The sequence below is a fragment of the Anabrus simplex genome, chromosome 4 (genome assembly GCF_040414725.1).
Source record: "Anabrus simplex isolate iqAnaSimp1 chromosome 4, ASM4041472v1, whole genome shotgun sequence".
Lineage (NCBI taxonomy): Eukaryota > Metazoa > Arthropoda > Insecta > Orthoptera > Tettigoniidae > Anabrus > Anabrus simplex.
In genome coordinates, this window is record NC_090268.1 from 379306706 (window position 1) to 379330428 (window position 23723).

Consider the following 23723-nt stretch of genomic DNA (forward strand, 5'->3'; position numbering starts at 1 on the left):
GTTGTAATACACGCTGATAGAAAACCAGCCAATGCTCATAGAGGACAATTTAATGTACCGACAGCAAGCGAAGTAGCACTGGTCATAGTTGGACAACAGTTTGAAAAACGAGATATTTTATTACAAAGTCATGGTAACAAATTGCAACGCATCAGTGAAGTGCACCGTTCGTATGATGCGTTGCAGTATCCACTACTTTTCCCTCGTGGTGAAGATGGTTACTCTATTGACATCCCTCAGGTTGACCCGCAAACGAAATTACCCCTTCGAAAAACAGTTTCTGCGTTAAACTTTTATTCTTACCGTATAATGATCAGACATATGGAAACCAACCATTTATTGTACTGCCGATCTCTTTTTAATCAATACTTAGTTGATATGTACGCGAAAATTGAGACAGAGCGACTAAATTTCATTCGAAGCAACCAGGAGCAAATCAGAGTTGATAATTACATACACCTTAGAGATGCTATAGGTAGACAAGATACCGACGTCGCTCAGCTTGGTCAGATGATAGTACTTCCGTCATCTTTCACTGGGTCACCACGGTATATGCATGAAAAGACTCAGGACGCCATGACATACGTTCGCCATTACGGTCGTCCTGATCTATTCATTACATTTACATGTAATCCTCGATGGAAAGAAATTGCAAGTGAATTACTATCTGGACAACAGCCTCACGACCGTCATGATATCACAGCTAGGGTATTTCACTTAAAAGTTAAGGTGTTTTTGGCATTACTAACAAAGGGGAATTTGTTTGGGGAAGTGCGTTGTTTTATATATTCCGTTGAATGGCAAAAACGGGGTCTGCCTCATATACACATTTTGTTGTGGCTACAACAACGCATTTCTCCAGATAAATTAGACAGTGTTATTTGTGCAGAGATACCAGACCCTGCAGAAGATCCTCTCCTTCATGAAATTATCAAGGCGAATATGATCCACGGGCCTTGTGGTCATTTAAATACCAGATCACCCTGTATGAAAGCAGGTAGCTGCAGCAAGAAGTTTCCTCGACCTCTCATCCAAGAAACTCAAACGGCAGAAGACGGATACCCACAATATCGACGAAGGGCTCCAGGAGATGGTGGTTTCACTGTTGAAATTAATGGTATGACCCTTGATAACCGATGGGTAGTGCCATATAACCCTGTTCTTTCACGTACTTTCGGTGCTCATATTAATGTGGAATACTGTAACTCCGTGAAATCCATCAAATACATATGTAAATATGTTAATAAAGGGAGTGATCAGGCAACATTTAGTCTTGAAAATGAAAAGGATGAAGTTAAATTCTATGAGAATGGTCGATATATAAGCAGCTCCGAGGCTGTATGGAGAATTCTGGCTTTTCCCATTCATGAAAGGTTCCCGACTGTCTTCCATCTCGCTGTGCATTTAGAAAATGGACAGCGTGTCTATTTTAATCCAAATGACTCCAATAACTACACTTTTAGCATTTTTTGACTTATGCAAAACAGATGATTTTGCAAAAACACTTCTTTATGTTGAAGTTCCCTCTTATTGTATATGGAAAAATAATAGATTTGAGAGAAGAAAACGTGGAAATGACGTCAATGGCTGGCCGGGAATAAAGAAAGATCGGGCTTTAGGCAGGGTGTATACTATCCACCCTAATAATACAGAGTGTTATTATCTTCGCCTTTTACTTCATGAAGTCCGAGGCCCCACATCTTTCTTGGATTTGAAGACTGTTAATGGCACGATTCAACCTACATATCAGTCAGCATGTAAGGCTCGAGGCTTACTAGAAGACGAAAGACACTGGGATGCAACTATGGAAGAAGCTGCGCTTTGTCGTCTTCCATTTAGATTACGTGAACTTTTTGCAGTAATGTTGATATTTTGTCAGATGTCAGATGCTTTAAATCTTTGGGAGAAATACAAGGATAGCCTTTCTGAAGACATACGGCATCGAATGGAGTCAGAATTAAAACATGGAGATATTCACCTAATTTTAAGTGAAGCATACAATAAATGCTTGGTTTGTCTTGAAGATACAGTGCTATATTTGGGAGGTCAGTGCCTACAACAGTATGGTTTACCTCAGCCATCAAGATGTGAAGCAGTCTTACAAAACACAGACTACCTCCGGGAGATCAGCTACGATGCAAATATTTTAGCACAGTTTGTAAGTGCTAACGAAAATTCGTTAAACGATGAACAGTCCTATGTTTATGACCAAATTTTAGAAAGCATCGAAAGAGATATAGGTCAGACATTTTTCTTAGACGCTCCAGGGGGCACTGGTAAGACATTTGTCATAAATCTTTTATTGGCAAGAATACGAAAAGATCGTGGGATAGCCTTGGCTGTTGCTTCTTCAGGCATTGCTGCTACGCTGCTGGAAGGAGGTAAAACAGCTCACTCTGCTTTCAAACTGCCCTTGAACATGATGCGAGTAGAGACACCTATGTGTAATATTTCCAAACAGAGTAACATGGCGCAAGTTTTGAGAGAGTGTAAGCTAATAATTTGGGATGAATGCACAATGGCACACAAGGGCGGATTCGAGGCTCTCAGTAGAACCTTACAAGATATAAGAGAAAACAATAGCTTGATGGGAGGGGTTACCGTGCTCTTAGCTGGAGATTTTCGCCAAACATTACCCGTCATACCTAGGGGTACACGGGCAGATGAAGTCAAATCGTGCCTAAAGGCTTCATATTTGTGGCAACATATCAGGAAACTTACACTTCATAGAAATATGAGGGTCCATTTAAGAGGTGATATATCTGCTGGGCTTTTCGCTGAGATGTTACTGAAAATAGGCGATGGAAATTACCCTTCAGTCGAAGGTAAAGTCACCATCCCCTCAGATTTGGGTACAGTGGTTAGCTCCCTTCCAGAGCTAATTTCTAGAGTATTATCCTGATATAAGTAACATCAAGGAGAAGCCCATAGAATGGTTGTACGAGCGTGCCATCTTAACTCCGAAGAACGATAAAGCAGCCGCAATTAATGACTTCCTATTAAAGGTCATCAAAGAACAAGACGTTGAATACAGGTCTTTTGACTCAGTGATCCAAACGGACGACGCCATCCATTACCCCGTAGAATTTCTTAATACTCTTAATCCTTCTGCTCTTCCATCACATAAACTCATTCTTAAAATCGGAGCACCTGTAATGTTACTAAGAAATCTTAATCCGCCTAAATTGTGCAATGGAACTAGGCTACAAGTAAAAGCATTGCATAAAAACATTGTAGAAGCCACAATAATCACTGGGTCTGCTCGGGGGGAGGCAGTTTTCATCCCAAGAATACCGTTAATCCCAACGGAATATCCGTTCGAGTTTAAAAGAATACAGTTCCCTCTCAAGGTGTGCTTTGCCATGACTATTAATAAATCTCAAGGGCAGTCACTGAGATTGGCCGGCATCGACTTGAGAGAGGACTGTTTCTCACATGGACAGTTGTATGTCGCATGTTCCAGAGTTAGCTCTGCCAGTAGCCTGGTCATATTAGCCCCAAAAGGTAACACGACAAACGTGGTTTACAAGGAGGTACTGGGGTAGATGAAACTCAATTTTTCGGTGGGTTTTTACACTTCGGGAATTTTCAGATAATGTCTTAGTGCAGTGCCGAGGAACGATTACTTTTATCAAATGACTAAATCCACTGATTGTCAATCAACGCCCAGGCAAAATACAAGTAAATATTCCTCTGAAACCGCTTGACGTACGAGGCTGCAATTTCACACGATGGTTGCTCCTATATGTCTTAGACTTCAAGTAAGAGGTGGTTTTAAAACAATACAAACCTGAGGGGTTTTCACTGGCGGAGGTGGGGTGAGGTTTGATGACAAAAATATTCATTTCTCTGAAACCACTTGACTTACGAAGTAAACATTTTAAATTATATCGTAGGTATTAAGTAACATGAGGTTTGAAAAAATAACCCCTCAGGGAGTTAAATGGGGCTTAATATCCTCAACACTATATTCATTCCTCCAGAAACGTTTAATGTACGAAGATAAAATTGGAGGTGGCGGAATATATTTTCAATCCCAGGTGTGAAATAGGAGATATTTGAAAACATTCCACCCCTAAGGGGTAAACGAAATTGTTAATTTCTCTAAAAAGTTTGACCTACAATGTTGTAATTTTACACGAAGGTTGTTTTTATGTTCTAAGTGTCAATTATCGTATACTTCAAAACATTTCTCCCCTAAGTAGTTTAGATAGGAACTTACTCTAAAATGGCACAATATTCATTCTTCCAAAACTGTTTCACGTACGATGCTAGTTGAATATGGAGGTTGGTCTTCTATGTGCTAGATGTTATCTAAGAAAACATTCTACACCTCTAATAGTGTTCGACGTACAAATCACAATTGCGCAGGTTGATCACTTCGGCGTCCTAGATTTCAACTGACATAGGGTTTTAATCATTCCTATTCTATGGTATTAATATTAGTTTTACATCCGAAATTAAATAATCATTCCTCCAAAACCGTTTGATGTACAAACTGAGGATATATTTTATGAGCCCAACCGACAGCCAACTACCGAAAATGTTAAACATTCAATTATAAATTTCAGTAAAATACCGTAGCGAAGCACGGGTATCTTGCTAATAAATTGAATTGCGCTCGTGTATGAATGATCGAATGAACATTCTTCTCACCCAGTCATGGATAGCCACCAACAGGGGGAGAGCACTCATGATTGAGTGGATGAATGAATGAGAAGTATAAGGGAAATTAAAAAGTCCCCTCTCCTAGCCACAGATAAAGGGAAGTTGTACACATTTTACAAGCTCTATTAATCCTTTGGACATGCAAGTAGACGCGTTCACGATCCTCTGCATTGCTATTACACCCTTCCAATATCTAATTTCACAAAGTTTATGCATATTTAAAAATTTCCCTCTCCCCAGCTTCACTTTACGCTGTGGACTCAAGCGTGTGAAAGTAAAAGCATTTTATAATCAGGCCTGTGTAAGTTCGCAGGATTTTCCAGCACTATCTCTTGGATTATTGTCAAGTCGGTCATAACTCAAACCTTATCCTCCAGAGTTCCAGGGAACAATGGTGAGATTCTCTCAAGTTTAAAGTAGATATATTCATACTTTTCACTGTCCTATATTTGCCTCTCATGCTGAAATATTATCAGATAAACTAATTACGCTTGTTTTGTGGAAACGCTATAATGTAATAAATAGAATATGATGTCTCCCTGAAAATATTACAATCAATCTAGACGTAATTTGCTCGTTACTTTTTTTGGCTAGTGGCTTTACGTCGCCCGACACAGATAGGTCTGATGGCGACGATGGGATAGGAAAGGACTAGGAGTTGGAAGAAAGCGGCCTTGGCCTTAATTAAGGTACAGGCCCAGCATTTGAGTGGTGTGAAAATGGGAAACCACGGAAAGCTATCTTCAGGGCTGTCGACAGTGGGATTCGAACCCACTATCTCCCAGATGCGAGCTCACAGCCACTCGCTCACCCGGTTTGCTCGTTACCTGGACTACTTCAAGGATCTTGATAAAATGCATAAGGAATTTCCTTTTAACGTCGCACTGACACATGAACGTTTTCGATGACATTGGGATTAGGAAAAGGTTGGGACTGGGAAGGTTGTTACAATCTTGACCTTAATTGAGCTCCGACCTTGGCATTTGCTTTGTGAGAAAATGGAAAATCCTGGCTGAGTAGCTCAGACGGTAGAGTGCTAGCCGTCTGAGCTCAAGTTGATGGAGTCGATCCCAGCTCAGCTCACAGGTATTTGCATGTGCTCAAATAAGTCAGCCTCGTGTCGGTAGATTTACTGAGATGTAAAGGAACTCTTGTAAGATAAAATTCCGGCGCCCCGGTGTCTCCGGAGACCGTAAAGGGAGTTAGTGGGACGTAAAACCGAGAACATTATTGTTATTATTATTATTATTTTGAAAACCGAGCAAGTGGCCGTGCGTTTGGGTCACCATTCAGCACTAGGGTGTCCATCTATCACTAAAAAGTGAGCGATTAATAGATATCCTTCGATAGTATCAACCAATAAACGTTACTATGATCACGCTCATGTTTACAGCAGGACTGGGTTTCTCGATGGCGGAAGTACAGACGTTGAGTGCCTCTGTCAACAACAGCGCGCTTTCCAGATCTCGACGTTGGATGGGTTTCTCGTAAATTAAGTTGGTGTCCTATCTCCTCTTCTAGCCTATAAAGAATCATTCAACATGGACTAAGCTGTACCCTTTTGATGGCAAAATTATAGTCCAAGTAGCCTACGCAGAGGCCTCCTCTATATGCACTTGGCGTGCTAGTTACCAACTGATGAGCCCAAATTAGCACACTGGGGCGAAACGCTGGCAACCAAGAATGAGTTAGCTGGAACATTTATATTCATATTGGAATCAAATGGATAGTTAAAACACTTATTTGAAATAGAGGCAAAGATGAGGAACTTACCAACTGGATGGAGGAACGTTTACTAAGTCTATTAGAGACCTTATAAGGAACCAGGGAGTGTCATTGAATAACTATTAGACCATCTACCTAACTTAAAAGGCAAAAAAATCTTATCACTGTAAGGGTCGGACTATGAGGAACTACAATGGAAAAGAGGATTTGTCGGGCTGAAGTAAGATTTGTAAGAACGGTGGCTGGAAGGACAAGACGAACTGTAATTATAAATAAAGATGTACGAGGCTTGACTCATGTTGGCAGATAGAGGTTCATGTCGTATTGTCACATATGAATAATGGATGCTAATGGAAAATCGAAAAGAATACACCATCTGCAAATGGGAGAACGAAGATGAAAAGGACGATCAAGAAGGAAATACACAGAGATAATGAGAAAAACTGAGAGAGAGCGACGGATAAGAAGAAATACACAACGACGTAAATAGGGCGAAGGACTTTATTCATCGACTCACTTATCAGATGAGACATACAGGGCCTATATATTCATATGGATATTTGAACACCTGTAAATAACAGAGTGCTTTGTCTCTTGTTATTGTCTCCAAATGCACTTCTAGATCAAATAATCTGTGTAAAATTGGATGGGTTGTAAAATTCATAAATGCATGAATAGAAAGCGTAGCGTGTTTGACAATTCAAAATGCAGATAACTGTTAATTTTGTTGCGAGAGAAATTACACCCGAACAAGGTAGAAGAGGACCACGAACACGCGGGATTTAATTGCTGCGGACCTGCTGTGTAATTCATTGAATAACGGGCCACGGTGTCGTATCAAACTCTCATTTAAACCCATTTATATACGCTACATCTAACATTACGTGTATTTTTATGTTAATTTCTCTTCCTGTAAATAGTTCTGTGAACAGCACGTCATAACTGTTTAAATAAGCTTTATAAACTTTCATATAATACCCAGCAAGTTGTCCGTGCGGTTAGGGGCGCGCAGCTGTGAACTTGCATTCGGGAGATACAGTACTGGGCTCGAACCCCAATGTCGGCAGCCGTGAGGATGGTTTTCCGTAGTTTCCCATTTTCACACCAGACAAATGATGAGGCTGTGTCTTAATTAAAGCCAAGGCCGCTTCCTTCCCACTCATAGCCCTTTCCTATCCCATCGTCGTCGTAAGACCAATCTACAGTACTGTGTAAATTGTAAAAAGAACTTTCATATAGGTCTAAGTACTTTATTATGTAAACCGACCAAATGGCTGCGCGGTTTGGTTTACGTAGCTCCCAGTTTGTATTCGGGAGATAATGGGTTCGAAACCTGTTGTCGGCAGGTCTGAACATGGTTTCCCGTGGTTTACCATTTTTACACCAGGCGAATGCTGGTTGGGACTGTACCTCAATTAAGGTCACGGTCGCTTACTTTCCTATCGCATCGTCGCCATAAGTCCTATCTGTGTCGGCGCGACGTGAAGAAAATTGTAAAAAAAAAAAAATATGTAGGTGCGCAACTTTGCTGAGTATTCTTAATAACTTCAGTTGTAATTTCATCACATGTTTCGAGAGAGAAGAGAGATATCTATATTCTTAATTCCTAAAACAAATTGATTTTGAAGAATACGTATCTTATATTCATCTTGCCTCCTCTGCGAACCATGTGACCTTGCCGCGGTGGGGAAGCTTGCGTGTCCCAATGATGCAGATAGCCGAGCCGCAGGTGCAACCATATCGGATGGGTATCTGTTGAGAGACCAGACTAACGAATGGTTCATCGAAAGGGGGGTAGCAGCCTTTCGGTAGTTACAAGGGCGGCAGTCTAGATGATTGACTGATACGGCCTTGTAATAATACTCAACATGGCTTAGCTGTGTTGATATTGCTGCACGGCTGAAAGCAACGGGAAACTACAGCCGTAACTACCTCCCGAGGACATGCAGCTCTCTTTGTATGAATGATGTACCGATGATGGCTTCCTCCCGGGTAAAATATTCCGGAGGTAAACTAGTCCCCCATTCGGATCTCCGGGTGGGGACTACACGAGAGGGGACGATCATCAGGAAGATGGATACTGACATTCTGCGAGTCGGAGCGTGGAATGTTAGAAGTTTGAATCGTTGTAGTAGGTTAGAGAATCTGAAAAGGGAGATGGATAGACTAAAGTTAGATGTAGTTGGTATAAGTGAAGTACGTTGGCAGGAAGAACAGGATTTTTGGTCAGGCGACTACCAAATTATCAACACGAAATCAAACAGGGGAAATGCAGGAGTTGGTTTAATAATGAATAAGAAAATAGGGCAGCGGATAAGCTACTACGACCAGCATAGTGAAAGAATTATTGTTGTCAAGATAGACACCAAACCAATGCCCACCACAATAGTGCAGGTCTATATGCCTACTAGTTCAGCGGATGATGAAGAAATCGAAAGAATATATGAGGAGATAGAAGATTTAATTCAATATGTAAAAGGAGACGAGAATCTAATTGTGATGGGAGACTGGAATGCAGTGGTAGGCCAAGGAAGAGAAGGTAGTACAGTAGGAGAATTCGGATTGGGACAAAGGAACGAAAGAGGAAGTCGGCTGGTTGAATTCTGCACTGATCATAATTTAGTCCTTGCCAATACTTGGTTCAAACACCACAAACGACGGCTGTATACGTGGATGAGACCTGGAGACACTGGAAGGTATCAAATAGACTTCATTATGATTAGGCTGAGATTCAGAAACCAGGTGTTGGATTGCAAAACTTTCCCAGGAGCAGACGTGGACTCTGAACACAACTTGTTGGTCATGAAATGCCATTTGAAGTTGAAGAAATTGAAGAAAGGAAAGAATGCAAAAGGATGGGATCTAGACAAATTGAAAGAAAAGAGTGTGAGAGATTGTTTCAAGGAACATGTTGCACAAAGACTAAATGAAAAGGCTGAAGGAAACACAATAGAGGAAGAGTGGAGAGTCATGAAAAATGAAGTCAGTAGGGCGGCTGAAGAAATGTTAGGAAGGAAGAAAAGATCAACTAAGAATCAGTGGATAACTCAGGAGATACTAGACCTGATTGATGAACGACGAAAATACAAGAATGCTAGAAATGAAGAGGGCAGAAAAGAATACAGGCGATTAAAGAATCAAGTGGATAGAAAGTGCAAGGTAGCTAAGGAAGAAAGGCTGAAGGAGAAGTGCAAGGATGTCGAAGACTGTATGGTCTTGGGAAAGGTAGATGCTACATACAGGAAAATCAAGGAAAGCTTTGGAGAAAGGAAATCTAGGTGCATGAATATTAAGAGCTCAGATGGAAAGCCACTTCTAGGGCAAGAAGACAAAGCAGAAAGATGGCAGGAGCATATCCAACAGTTGTATCAAGGTAACGATGTAGATAATTTGGTTCTGGAACATGAAGAGGCTGTTGATGCTGATGAAATAGGAGACCCAGTTTTGAGGTCAGAGTTTGACAGAGCTGTGAGTGACCTAAATAGGAACAAGGCACCTGGAATTGATGATATTCCCTCTGAACTACTGACTGCCTTCGGAGAAACCAGCATGGTAAGGTTATTTCATTTAGTGTGCAGGATGTATGAGACAGGAGAAGTCCCATCCGATTTTCGGCAGAATGTTGTTATACCTATTCCCAAGAAAGCCGGTGCTGACAGGTGTGAAAACTACCGCACCATTAGTTTAGTATCTCATGCCTGCAAAATTTTAACACGTATTATTTATAGAAGAATGGAAAAACAAGTTGAAGCTGAGTTGGGAGAAGATCAATTTGGCTTCAGGAGAAATGTAGGAACACGTGAAGCAATCCTGACTTTACGTCTGATCTTAGAGGATCGAATCAAGAAGGACAAGCCCACGTACATGGCATTCGTAGATCTAGAAAAGGCATTCGATAATGTTGATTGGAACAAGCTATTTATGATTCTGAGGACGATAGGGATCAGATACCGAGAACGAAGAATTATCTACAACCTGTATAAAAATCAGTCTACAGTGATAAGAATCGAGGGCTTCGAAAGAGAAGCAGCAATCCAGAAAGGAGTGAGGCAAGGCTGCAGTTTGTCCCCTCTCCTTTTCAATGTTTACATAGAACAGGCAGTAAAGGAAATCAAAGAGAAATTTGGAAAGGGAATCACAGTCCAAGGAGAGGAAATCAAAACCTTGAGATTTGCCGATGATATTGTTATTTTATCTGAGACTGCAGAAGATCTCGAGAAGTTGCTGAATGGTATGGATGAAGTCTTGGGTAAGGAGTACAAGATGAAAATAAATAAGTCCGAAACAAAAGTAATGGAGTGCAGTCGAACGAAGGCAGGTGATGTAGGAAATATTAGATTAGGAAACGAAGTCTTAAAGGAAGTAGATGAATATTGTTACTTGGGTAGTATAGTAACTAACGATGGCAGAAATAAGGAGGACATAAAATGCAGACTAGCACAAGCAAGGAAGAGCTTTCTTAAGAAACGAAATTTGCTCACTTCAAACATTGATATCGGAATTAGAAAGATGTTTTTGAAGACTTTCGTGTGGAGCGTGGCATTGTATGGAAGTGAAACATGGACGATAACTAGCTCAGAAAGAAAGAGAATAGAAGCTTTTGAAATGTGGTGTTACAGAAGAATGCTGAAGGTGAGATGGATAGATAGAATCACGAGTGAAGAGATACTGAATCGAATTGGTGAGAGGAGATCGATTTGGCTAAATTTGACAAGAAGAAGAGATAGAATGATAGGACATATCTTAAGACACGCAGGACATGTTCAGTTGGTTTTTGAAGGAAGTGTAGGTGGTAAGAACGGTAGGGGTAGACCAAGGTATGAATATGACAAACAGATTAGAGCAGATGTAGGATGCAATAGTTACGTAGAAATGAAAAGGTTAGCACAGGATAGGGTGGCATGTAGGGCTGCATCAATCCAGTCTATGGACTGATGACTCAAACACACATATTCATCTTGAAATGGGTTATAAAGTACTTATTTCTAGTGCGGAGCTTCTTCTTTTGATAGTCGTGTTTGCTTAGTTTTATATTTTTAAATTAATGCACGCCTCTTGTCATTCAGTAAGGTTCACTCGGCTTTATGATTGTCTAATATGAAAGCTACTCTGGTAGATAGGTAAACCACTGGAATACAGAGTATCCAAAAAAGAACTCCGGGGTTTTGATATTAAATATTTTAATGAAATAAAGGAATTAAGGATAATATGTTAAACAGGGTTTGAAAGGTAATATTGTCAAGCTTTTTAAAAATTTAGTGTAGTTCAATATGTGCCCCACTTGTGGCACGGCATCTATCCATTTTTGTTTCAAAACACTTGTAGTTTCTTTAAAAGCACGAAGCCATCGACAAATAGTTTTGTCCGTAGGCGCATTATAAAGGTACTGGCATCGAAAGTTCCGTTGTACAGTAATAACTAGACCTCGGATTTTTAGGTGTAGTAGGTTAGAATGCAAAGTAATTTGGTTTGTAGGAGGTGTCATGCAACCCGTTGCACCACACTGTAGGAAGAGTAGCATCAATTCAAGGAGTTCTATAGGCTGTACTCCTAATATCTATGCAAATCTCATAGCATAACCGTTGTACAGTGTAGGGTATACTTGTTACTGGCTAAAGTATGTTTGCATTCTAACCTATCAGAACCTAATAATCCGGACTCTAGTAATAATACACTGAGCTTTCTGTTGTAGAGTCGCCATTGCACTGCACTGACATGGTCAGGCCGCTGCTCGGTCGCTTTCAGGGTCAACACTCCGCATCGCTCACGTCGTACATAAAACTTTTTGATATACAGATTTTATTGTTATAACTGTGCTTGTTATTGTTAAGATGTAATCGGAGTGAACTAATGCCGCTTGCTCGCTATGATCGTCACTTCTATGTCAATAATTACCACTAATATGCTGGCCAGGACGCGTCAAGAGCTCGATTACAATTTGGATGTATGCCATGCCACAAATGGGGTACATATTGAACTGTACTAAACTGTTTAAGAAACTTGACAATATTGCCTTTCAAAACATGTATAACACATTATCCTTAATTTTTGATTTCTTCTTCTTTATCTGTTTACCCTCCAGGGTCAGTTTTTCCCTCGGAATCAGCAAGGGATCCCACCTCTACCGCCTCAAGGGCAGTGTCCTGGAGCTTCAGACTCCGGGTCGGGGATACAACTGGGGGGATTACCAGTACCTCGCCCAGGCAGCCTCGCCTGCTATGCTAAACGGTTGGCCTTGAGGGGGGATGGGAAGACTGGAAGGGATAGACAAGGAAGCTATAAATAATAATGCTATTTGCTTTACGTCCCACTAACTACCCTTTTACGGTTTTCGGAGACGCCGAGGTGCCGGAATTTAGTCCTACAGGAGTTCTTTTACGTACCAGTAAATCTACCGACACGAGGCTGGCGTATTTGAGCACCTTCAATACCACCGGACTGAGCCAGGATCGAACCAGCCACGTTGGGGTCAGAAGGCCAGCGCCTCAACCGTCTGAGCCACTCTGCCCGGAGTGACAAGGAAGCGTCCGTAGTTAGGTACCATCCCGGCATTTGCCTGGAGGAGAAGTGGAAAACCACGGAAACCACTTCTAGGATGGCTGAGGTGGGAATCGAACCCATCTCTACTCAGCTGACCTCCCGAGGCTGAGTGGACCCCGTCCCAGCCGTCGTATCATTTTTCAAATTTCGTGGCAGAGCCTGGAATCGAACCCGGGCCTCCGGGGGTGGCAGCTAATCACACTAACCACTACACCACAGAGGCGGACAATTTTTGATTTCGTTAAAACATTTAACTTCAAAACCCCGGAGTTATTTTAAAGATACCCTATATTATCCATCACAATTGGACCGATTGCTTCGTGTTGTTTTGTGAGATCAAATGTATGCTAATTATGATTTATACCATACAGAGAACTATTTGTTTCATTTCAAGACCCGACAGTCGGCCGTAGACTCAAGTATAAATTTCCATGAAAAATCAGAAAACCGCAGAATTTGATATTTGACGATTCAAATGTTCTTTTCTAAGACCGGCCAATATTTGTCTCTGGTGAGACCTCAGCTTGAGTATGGATCCAGTGTATGGGACCCTTACCAGGATTACTTGATTCAGGAACTGGAAAAAAATCCAAGGAAGAGCAGCTCGATTTGTTCTGGGCGATTTCCGACAAAAGAGTAGCGTTACAAAAATGTTGCATGCGTGGGAGGACGTCAGTAGACGAATAAGTTTGGATGGTGTCTTTAAAAGTAGGAAAGATCACAATATGAAGATAAAGTTGGAATTCAAGAGGACAAATTGGGGCAAATATTCGTTTATAGGAAGGGGAGTTAGGGAGTGGAATAACTTACCAAGGGAGATGTTCAATAAATTTCCAATATCTTTGCAATCATTTAAGAAAAGGCTAGGAAAACAACAGATAGGGAATCTGCCGCCTGAGCGACTGCCCTAAATACAGATCAGTAGTGATTGATTGATTGATTGATTGATTGATTGATTGATTGATTGATTGATTGATTGATTGATTGATTGATTGATTGATTGATTGAATGCTGAGGACTGGCCGTGGATGGCCTCTGCTCTTCCCGCTGAGCATTCGCAAAAAAAATGACTCTCTAATACATTGTTGATTGATTGACGAAGGCTTTGATTTTAATTCTTTTCTCTGGACTCGAGGAATGTCATCATGGATAATAAACAAGTTCCGGTTTGCTATAATTTTCGTGTTTTCGAACGAGAGCGACTTGCCTCTGTAGATGCAGTGGTATGACATTATTAAGGACTAGAAGATTCTACAAGAATGCAGACAATCAAATGAGATGTACTCACTCTCTGGAATTGTCCGTCGGGTGGTAGAGCCGGAAGTCACTGAATATGATCTGTACCCGCTCCTTCCCCCTGCCCTGGAAGTCGTAGCGGCAGTGACTGCGGGCAGGGTACGGGCCAGGGTATCCCGGAGACGCCACCGACCCACTCTTGGTCGCATCGCTGTTGAACACTTGGTCACACGTCGAGGCTGAAACAGAAAGCATTTCAGTCATTGATACATGTCTGTAATCCACAAGACTGGGGCAGTTACGCTGTATGAAAACTGATATTAACAAGAAAGTTCACCACTTTGTGGAGAAAAATTAAATTTTCATTCCATTTTAGCCACCTGAAACTAGGATTGTATTAAAAAAGCAATTTATACAAACCCTGATGTCTTTTCAACTAATTCTTTCCTTTAATTATTAAAATGTCCATTTACTATTTCCGTAGCGAAATATCGTGGTTGGCAATGCATACAAATTTCATTTGATAACCCTATATTGAATAATTGAATTAAGTTTCATAATGAATTACTTTTTGAAATATAAAATATCCTGAGATGGATTTCTTTCTGTTTCTCGCTCAGTAGGACCCACAGGAAGCAACAACTAACATTCTGGTGACAACTTTTATTCACAGAGCCATCTAACGGGCTGCCAGAGAAAGTTCAGCGGAGAAAACTTTTATAGAGCCATCTATCGGCTAATTAAGTTAACTGCAATGATCTAAGCACCACCGTCTCGATCCCCTGCCTGATCTATGCCGACGCTCACAATAAGCTCCAATTTCACATGCTGACTTTCAGCAATTGATAATGTCATACTGACATATAAGATTACGTCCAACTCGTTGGCTGAACGGTCAGCGTACTGCCCTTCGGTTCAGAGGGTCCCGAGTTCGATTCCAGGTCGGGTCGGGGATTTTAAATTGGTTAATTCCAATGGCACGGGGGCTGGGTGTATGTGTTGTCTTCACTATCATTTCATCCTCATCACGACGCGAAGGTCACCTACGGGAGTCAAATATAATGACCTGCACCTGGCGAGCCGAACCCGTCCTGAGATATCCCGGCACTAATAGCCATACGACATTTCATACAAGAATAAAACAGTTATTCTTGCCACAAAATTATAGCGGCAATATGAAATGAAATGGCGTATGGGTTTTAGTACCGTGAGTGTCCGAAAACATGTTCGGCTCGCCAGGTGCAGGTCTTTTATTTGACTCCAGTTGGCAACCTGCGCGTCGTCATGAGGATGAAATGATGATGAAGACGACGCATAGACCCAGCCCCCGTGCCAGCGAAATTAACGAATGATGGTTAAAATTCCCGACCCTCCCAGGATTGGAACCCGGGACCTCTGTAACCCCAAAGGCCAGCACGCTAACTAGTCTTAATACTTAGTTCAGTAAATGTACGACATATGCTAAAAGCAGCTCTAAAATATCGACGTTCAAGCTGCAGATGTTTTTGAGGAACGGGGTATAAGTTTCGATATAACGAATGGATACTTTGCCGTAAACGATTTTCAATGTTTCTATTATTATTATTATTATTATTATTATTATTATTATTATTATTATTATTATCACTCAATATAAATTTAATATTCTTATACTTATTTTCCCGAACAGACAAGGTGAGGAGCGCAATAGCGCACCGGTATTAGATCCAAATTAAGGTCACCCTTTTGTGCCCTAACAGATACATTAGGACTCGTTTAACACGGGAAGGCACGAATACCAATTTTTCTTCAAGTCGCCGTGAGAGTGCAGTCTCAGGCACACAAACTTCGTGGTCAGTGCGTTGGGTTATTGATGCATGCCTGTGTGTGAGCAGCTTAGTTATTTCGTACAATGAGTAAACTTGCACTTCCGACTGTGAAATGAATTAATCATGTTATGCTTATAAATATTTGAAAAGTTATTTTAAAGTGTACTTGTTTTCTTCCCTTTGTGCAAGTTATATTTCTTATAGAACCTGAAACTTCAGATTTTTTGCCCCGAAATATTGAACTCTTGTGTATCATTTTGCAAATCTCGCCAAAGTAGTTCGCAGCCAGAAAAGATACGATTCCATGAAGTACCGTCTAGAAGGGAATAAGAGAAAAGTGGCCATCGCCTATATCTAGGCAAGGTTCTAATAAAGGAAGTGGTTGGATATCCTCAGATTACTCTCGCATCTGTAGCCTTTACACCTAATTTCAGAAGTTGATTAAAGCCATGGAAGATAGTGGATTCCTTGTGATAAGAATTGTGACGGACAATCACAAAACAAACGCCTGCATGTTTATACATTTGGACAAGCTCAAACATCCAATTATAATGTCCTAATGAATCTAGAAACAGGAAATCAAATCCTAATTTTTGGGCACTTCGTTCGTGTCGTTGAAAAAAGGATGGAGTGTGGCACTTGCGCCAGTCACATATTACTACCAAGAGCTTCGATACCACTAAATGGAACTGATTATGCAACAGGACAGAGGAGGACTTCGATCCCCAAAACCTTGTTTTGTTGCTCTGATGAAGCATCTGGAGGAGTTTGTTGCAGCTGCTGTGCCCTACTGTCGGAAGTCCTTCAAACTTACAATCGTAATACGAGGACGTGCTACTTTTTCCCATTCAGAATGCGGTTCTGTTACAGTGTGAGGTCAAAGAATATCAACAAACTGTTAGTGATGTCATCCTAACCAAGTTCGTAAGACGTCTATGAACTGATATTGGGTTGGCAAGAATACAATATGTTAGCCGCCCGGTGTATTACTCCAAGCCTTCGACCAGGAAAATCTTTAAATTGTCACATCGAGAGATCAACTACGACTTCATACGGGTAATATTACCGATATTTAATATTACTGATGTCATTTACGAGCTTCAGTGAACATAATGACTATACTGCATAGCGTTTTGTCGACTGTAGTCACAGTAATGCAAGAACTTTGGGCGTCTATGCCTGTCATTTAGCGGAGAATTTTGTCTCAACCTATTCACAAAAAGCCTCGCATAGAGCAGGCAATATAGGAAGAACGAGACGATGGTAGACCTAAGCAACGAATTATTCGAATAAATTACTATTTTACGCAAATATAGCACTTAATGAAATAAAGAATTTTTCTAATAATCCTGAGAACTATTTTGATGTATAATGCATTGTCGTTAGTATTGCGGTTTTCTCACAATACGAGGTTTGTCCGGAAAATACGTATAAATCCGTCGGGGTGACGTATCACGTATCGTGGAGGCGCCGCCAGGTGGCACTGCTGTTGTCGCCAATCTTCTCAACGCTCAGTTCGAGTCGGAGAGCTCTGCGTGTCAGTAGCAGTGTGCGGCTGCTTGTTGAAAGTTGCCCGTTTTCACCTGCCGTCGGTATGGAGCTCTCTCTGATTGAGGAACAGCGCATCAACATCAAGTCTCAGAGCTCGTGTGGCCCGAGTTCGACCGGATTTGACACAAGGGGGCAGGTGGATCCTTCATCACGACAGTGCGCCCGCTCACACGTCGCTCGTTGTGCGTGAGTTTTTGGCCCGAAACTCAATCACCGTGACAGACCACCCGCCTTATTCACCCGATTTAGCCCCTTGTGATTTCTTCCTGTTCCCGAAATGCAAAATGGTGCTTCGGGGGCGGCACTTGGGTGATGTGGAAGCCATCAAGGGAGAAACGACACGGCAACTGAACAGCATCACAACTGAAGACTTTCAACAATGTTATCAACAGTGGAAACGGCGTTGGCAGAAGTGCATCTTGTCTCAGGGAGAGTACTTTGAAGGAGACCATATTGTAATACCTGAATAATTGTCAAATAAAGTTATTATTCAACTTTTATACGTATTTTCCGGACAAACCTCGTATTGTGTTACACGCTCAAATTAAAAATTCCAGCTGTTTGAGGCACTTTCACTTGAAAGTAGATTTACCTGGTGTCTTGTGATGGTTTAAAGAATCGTTAACTTTACATTTACAATCCCTATGATGAGATTAGAAGTGTATATGAATAGCATGCAACCTAATGTATTATATGGAACTAATAGGAAGAGAGAATGGGTTAAATTGACTCAAGGCCTTGATGTTGTATGAAAATAACTCAGCACAGTGGTATTCGTGCATCTGAAAATATATACTGTAGCACTTCAAGGGTTAAAGAACGGATACAAACACTAGTCTTAATAATTCAGTAAATGTACGACAGATGCTAAAAGCAGCTCCAAAATATCGGCGTTCAAGCTGTAGATGCTTTTGAGGAACGGGATGCACGTTTCGATATTATACTTTTACCTGAATGGATATTTTGCCGTAAACGTTTTTCCCGAACCGTTTATCCGAATGTTATTTTGCCCGATTATACAACCTGTGACAATAAAGTTCGCTGAATAGTCCTGTACTATCAACATAGATGAACAATGCACGACAGTGACCTTACTGTTCTTCGAAATAGTCCCCTTCCATAACTATGCACTGCTGAGATCGGCGATACATGTCCTGGAAACTTTGCAGGAAGGCTTCCTTTGGGATGGTGTTCGAAAGCCTCGTCACGTTTCGTTGGATGTCAGGGATATCGTCAAATCTCTTTCCTTTCAAAGAGAGTTTTGTCGTGGGAATAGGGGATCCCGGAGAACGCCATTCCATGCTTTACCGTTTCGTTTCAGTGTCATACCTGAGACACCAGGTTTCATCCTCAGTGACAATACAGTTCAAGAAATTTGGTGTCGCATCCGCCGTTTCGACAAAATCCTGTGAAGTCTCTAAACGTGCTTGATTCTGATTATCAGTCAAGTGATGTGGCGCAAGACGACAACACGTTTTCCTCTTCTCTAACTTCTGGCTAAAGATTTGTCGCACAGTTATTCGCCAATCGTTCGTGATTAATGTCCTCACCTTCTCAGTATTTCTGTCAGTGACGGCGGTCGCCGGTCTTCCGCTACAGGGGTTGTCAGAAACACTTTCCCGGCCTCCTCGAAAACGGGAGAACCACTCGTACACACACTTCAAGGACAGTGCTTGATCTTCATAAACACATACCAGCATCGCATGCGTTTCTTTCGGTGTCTTGCCAAGCCAAGCTTAAAACAAAACTGTGCATTGATCTTTTGGTCGATCATGTTCCTGTTCGCGGTTCAGAACCAACGCACTAAACAAGCACTGTGTCAAACAGGTCTTACACGGCACACACACACGATGCTCAACTGAACAACGTTGGGAGCAGGTGGTCAAAACCTGCTGCTAGGCAGGTGCAGCGTTGTGTGCCGCCAGTGTTGCCGGATCGACCGTTCTGACTTCATTCACCGAAATTTATTGTCGCAGGTTGTATATATGTATGTTCAGTCCGTCAGCAATTCCGCTGGTGGGATCCTCAACAGCTCTGCCATCAGCTGTCATAGATGCCCTAGGCATCACTGAAGAGGCGTACTAGGGAAATGAGGAGTGAGGTAGTTTCCCCTGCTTTCCTCATCGAGCCAGAGTTGTTATTACATATCAGTCTGCTAAGCCCACTGAAATGCATTCAGCAACCGACCCTATGAGCAACATTTGCACACCATTCATAGCAGGGACTGGCTGCATAAGGATTGGCATTACTAGCATTGCTCATGCCTCAGTCACTTTCATAATGTCAAAGCCAAGGATAAGACAGAGACAGATCTATGAAAGTAACAAAATTGCTCTAGCCTATACCAGAAGACATAGTGCACTGTAAACACTAGGTCCTGCCAGCAAAGGCATACAGCTTGTATAGAATCCCAAAATAAACTTCCCAGAACTTAATACAATGCGATTCTTTTACCATGAAATGGGATTCATTCTGTTGGTATCAGTTATGCAGCAATGGACAATGAAGTTAGTTATCATTTATGGGAGAAATGAAATCTAAATCTCAATGATAAATCGTGAACTTCAGATTATCTGTTATGGAAATTGGGGAACAAAATTATGACTCACTGGATGCATTTATTAGAAAAGTAGAACGGTTGCAGAAAATAAAGTGTATTTGGTTTGTAAACATGTTAGAAAGGAGACGTATAGGATGCAGACGATAACGAGAAGCGTGAGAAAATATCGAACAGTTCATTCTTAAAAGAGATGACAGTCTTTCCATCCCCATGCATCATACAGAAAAGAGGGCCAGGCGGAAATATTGAAGGTAAATTTAAAGCGTGTGGCTCAAGATAAAGTTGAACTAAATTTTCAGGTGATAATTTACGGGCAGTGGCGCAGCCACAAGAGGAGCTAAAGGGATTTAACCTTTTCATTATTACGCACTTCCGGCCGATACGTTCGCTACAGAATGTGGCGTATGGACTATGAAGGTACTGGTACATTTAAGAGATATTTGCCTTACTTACTACACATGAACATATACGATCTCTTTTAAACTCACGACGCGCAGGTGGCCTACGGGTGTCAAATGAAAAGACCTGCACCTGGCGAGCCTAACATGTCCTCGAACACTCCCGGCACTGAAAGCCATACGACATTTTTTCTTCTACAGTATGGCGTCTGGCGATATCTGTTTTTCTGCATTTGAATTATGCCCCGAGTTTGTTTTATTCATTGTTATAGGCTGAACAATAGTTATCTATCTCTATAACTTATCTCAAGTATTGTGTTTTGTAAAGCGGGATGAAGTCGTCCACCGAATGAAGAGAAATATTACCAGTTATTACAGGTGCCAAGTCGGATATTGATGCGAATGACCACTTATCAGCAAACAGTTTTGAAATTTTGGACAGAGAAACTGTAAATCTAATTTATTTAATACTGTAACGTGCAGTATTTATGCGAATAATCCCCGCACCCTAACTTTAGGAAGGCTGATTTAAAAAAAATGTCAACATTGACGCAAATAAAACCCGCACCCCAATTTCCTGCCTCAATTTTTTTTAAATGTGCGGGTATTATTCGCGTAAATACAGTAATTACCCTTTTCCCGTACTCGAAAGAGTTCGGAAAATGACACTTTACGGCACTGTAATTACTTTCTGCATTGTTGAACTTATTTTCACAGTAATGTAAACACGGACAGTCAGAAAACATGTAACTTAACCTTGCTGAATTCCTTCTAGCCTGACTGTAGCACTTCTACAGCACTCATGGCGTCTCTACATCCCCAGCTCAAGTAATCTACCACCATCGTAATACTGAATAATGTAGAGGTTAATCCATTTCCGACAGATATACACTATAGTATGCCTTTGCCGGCGAGACCTAGTGTTTACTGTCTTCTGGTATGAGCTAGAGCAATTTTGTTACTTTCATTGATCTGTCTCAGTCTTATTCTTGGCTTTGATTATATGAATGTGACTGAGGTATGAGCGATGCTAGTAATGCCATTCCTTATGCAGCCACTCCCTGCTATGAATGGTGTGAAAATGTTGCTCATAGGGTCGGCTGATGCATGCATTTCAGTACGTAAAGCCTGTTTCACATGCGCAGAATTTGCTACTAATGAGAGATTTTGTTTACTGAAGAAGCACGAAAATTTTACCTCTGGTACTGTGAAATCAAGTTAGTTCACTGGAAAAGGGAACATACAACGTTACATCTTCATTATAGAATGTTATGCCTTCCAGCGTTCCATCTAAAAGCCTGCACAATCCTCTAACTAGCTGTGTGGTCTCGTTTACTTCCATATCTCTCATCCTTAAATCATTAGAAACTGAGACTAACCATCGTCGCTATACTGTCTGAGCCACTCACACTGACCCTATAAAATATTGATAAAAATTATAGTAAAGTACTGCAATAATAATAATAATAATAATAATAATAATAATAATAATAATAATAATAATAATAATAATAATAATAATAATATGAGCACACGGAGTGAGTTGGTTGCGTGATACAAGCCGCGCGATTGTGAGCCTACTTTTAGCGGATGGTGGTTTTAAGCCCTACGAATAGCATCCCTGAAGTTGTTTTTCTGTAATTCACAATTTTTAAACCAGGAAAATCTTGGGGATGTATCTTAATTAAGATTGCGACCACTTCCTCCACACTCCCTGCCCTCTCCTCTCCCGTCTCATCACCGATAACCTTTCTAAAGTAGTGTGACGTTAAACCGCTCGCAAAACAATAGTAATATTAATAATAATGTCTTTATCATCACCATCATCATCCTCATCATCCGAACTGTAATAACAGTCGTGCAACAACTCAGCTTTCAAACATTCCTCTGTCGAAATACTAGTTAAACAAGAACGAATTGTCTAGTTTTGACTTCACCATTATTTCCCTCTTATTTTCACAGATAATTTTCTTCTTTTATTATTATCATCCCTTCTCTTCACCTCTCAATCGTCCGACTCGTTGGCTGAATGGTCAGCGTACCTGCCTTCGGTTCAGAGGATCCCGGGTTCGATTCCCGGCCGGGTCGGGGATTTTAACCTTCATTGGTTAATTCCAGTGGCCCGGGGGCTGGGTGTTTGTGCTGTCCCCAACATCCCTGCAACTCACACACCACACATAACACTATCCTCCACCACAATAACACGCAGTTACCTACACATGGCAGATGCCGCCCACCCTCATCGGAGGGTCTGCCTTACAAGGGCTGCACTCGGCTAGAAATAGCCATACGAAATTAAATTAACCTCTCAATCGAAGGCGATATTTCGGTATCTTCTTGAAATGTATATACTCGTATTTTTGAAACTTTCTTTTGGTATATTTAGTTCTTAATATTCATATGTTTTTATGATTGGGCGAGTTGGCCGTGCGGTTAGGGGCGCGCAGCTGCGAGCTTGCATTCGGGAGATAGCAGGTTCAAATCCCACTGTTGGCAGCCCTGAAAATGGTTTTCCGTGGTTTCTCATTTTCACACCAGGCAAATGCTGTAGCTATACCTTAATTAAGACCACGGCCGCTTCCTACCCACTCCTAGCCCTTTCCTATCCCATCGTCGCCATATGACCTATGTCGGTGTGACGTAAAGGAGATAATACTACACTGTTTCTTATGTACTGTACATAGATGATATGGTTTGCTTTTTGTATATAAAATATGATTCTTCCTTAATATCACTAGGTTCGATTATTGTATTAATACTATTACTGTTATTATCGTTAATAATTTTTCGTCTTATTGTCATCGGTAGTTATTATTAACAATTTTCTATAGATCATTCCATGTTAAGAAAACACTATTGCTCTTATGACAACATGGTTGCCGTATCGAAAGGCTCTGCTAAACAGTATCACGGGAATACGGCGGCAGGTGTATTTGTGAAACTCAGTATTTAAGTTCAAAATGAAAGGAGGAAGAAACTAAGCTGCAAATTACTTTTATGAACTCAAGGGGACAGATGATTTAGAGGGAGCTTGTTTTGGTTTCCAGGCCATAATGGGAAAATGGTGCTGCATAAATCAGTACTTAAGTTCAAGATAAAAGAGGGGAGAAACTAAGCTGAAAATATTTTTTTAAATCTAGGGCACAGCAATAGACAACTGATCATTTTTATAATTGAATCTAATTAATTTGCCCAAGAACAACGGGTACTACAGCACCACAAAACGAATGGTAAAAA

The 23723-nt window shown here is 41.1% G+C and overlaps 1 protein-coding gene across 1 annotated transcript in view; it reads right to left on the bottom strand.

Moving 5' to 3' along the window:
- Positions 1-14433, bottom strand: part of LOC136872283 (suppressor of lurcher protein 1-like) — a 171564-nt gene extending 157131 nt beyond the window's left edge. The window contains exon 1 of the mRNA XM_067146102.2: positions 14222-14433. Coding sequence (XP_067002203.2) covers positions 14222-14433 — 212 coding nt within the window. The remainder of the gene's footprint in view (positions 1-14221) is intronic.
- Between the last annotated feature and the right edge of the window lie 9290 nt (positions 14434-23723).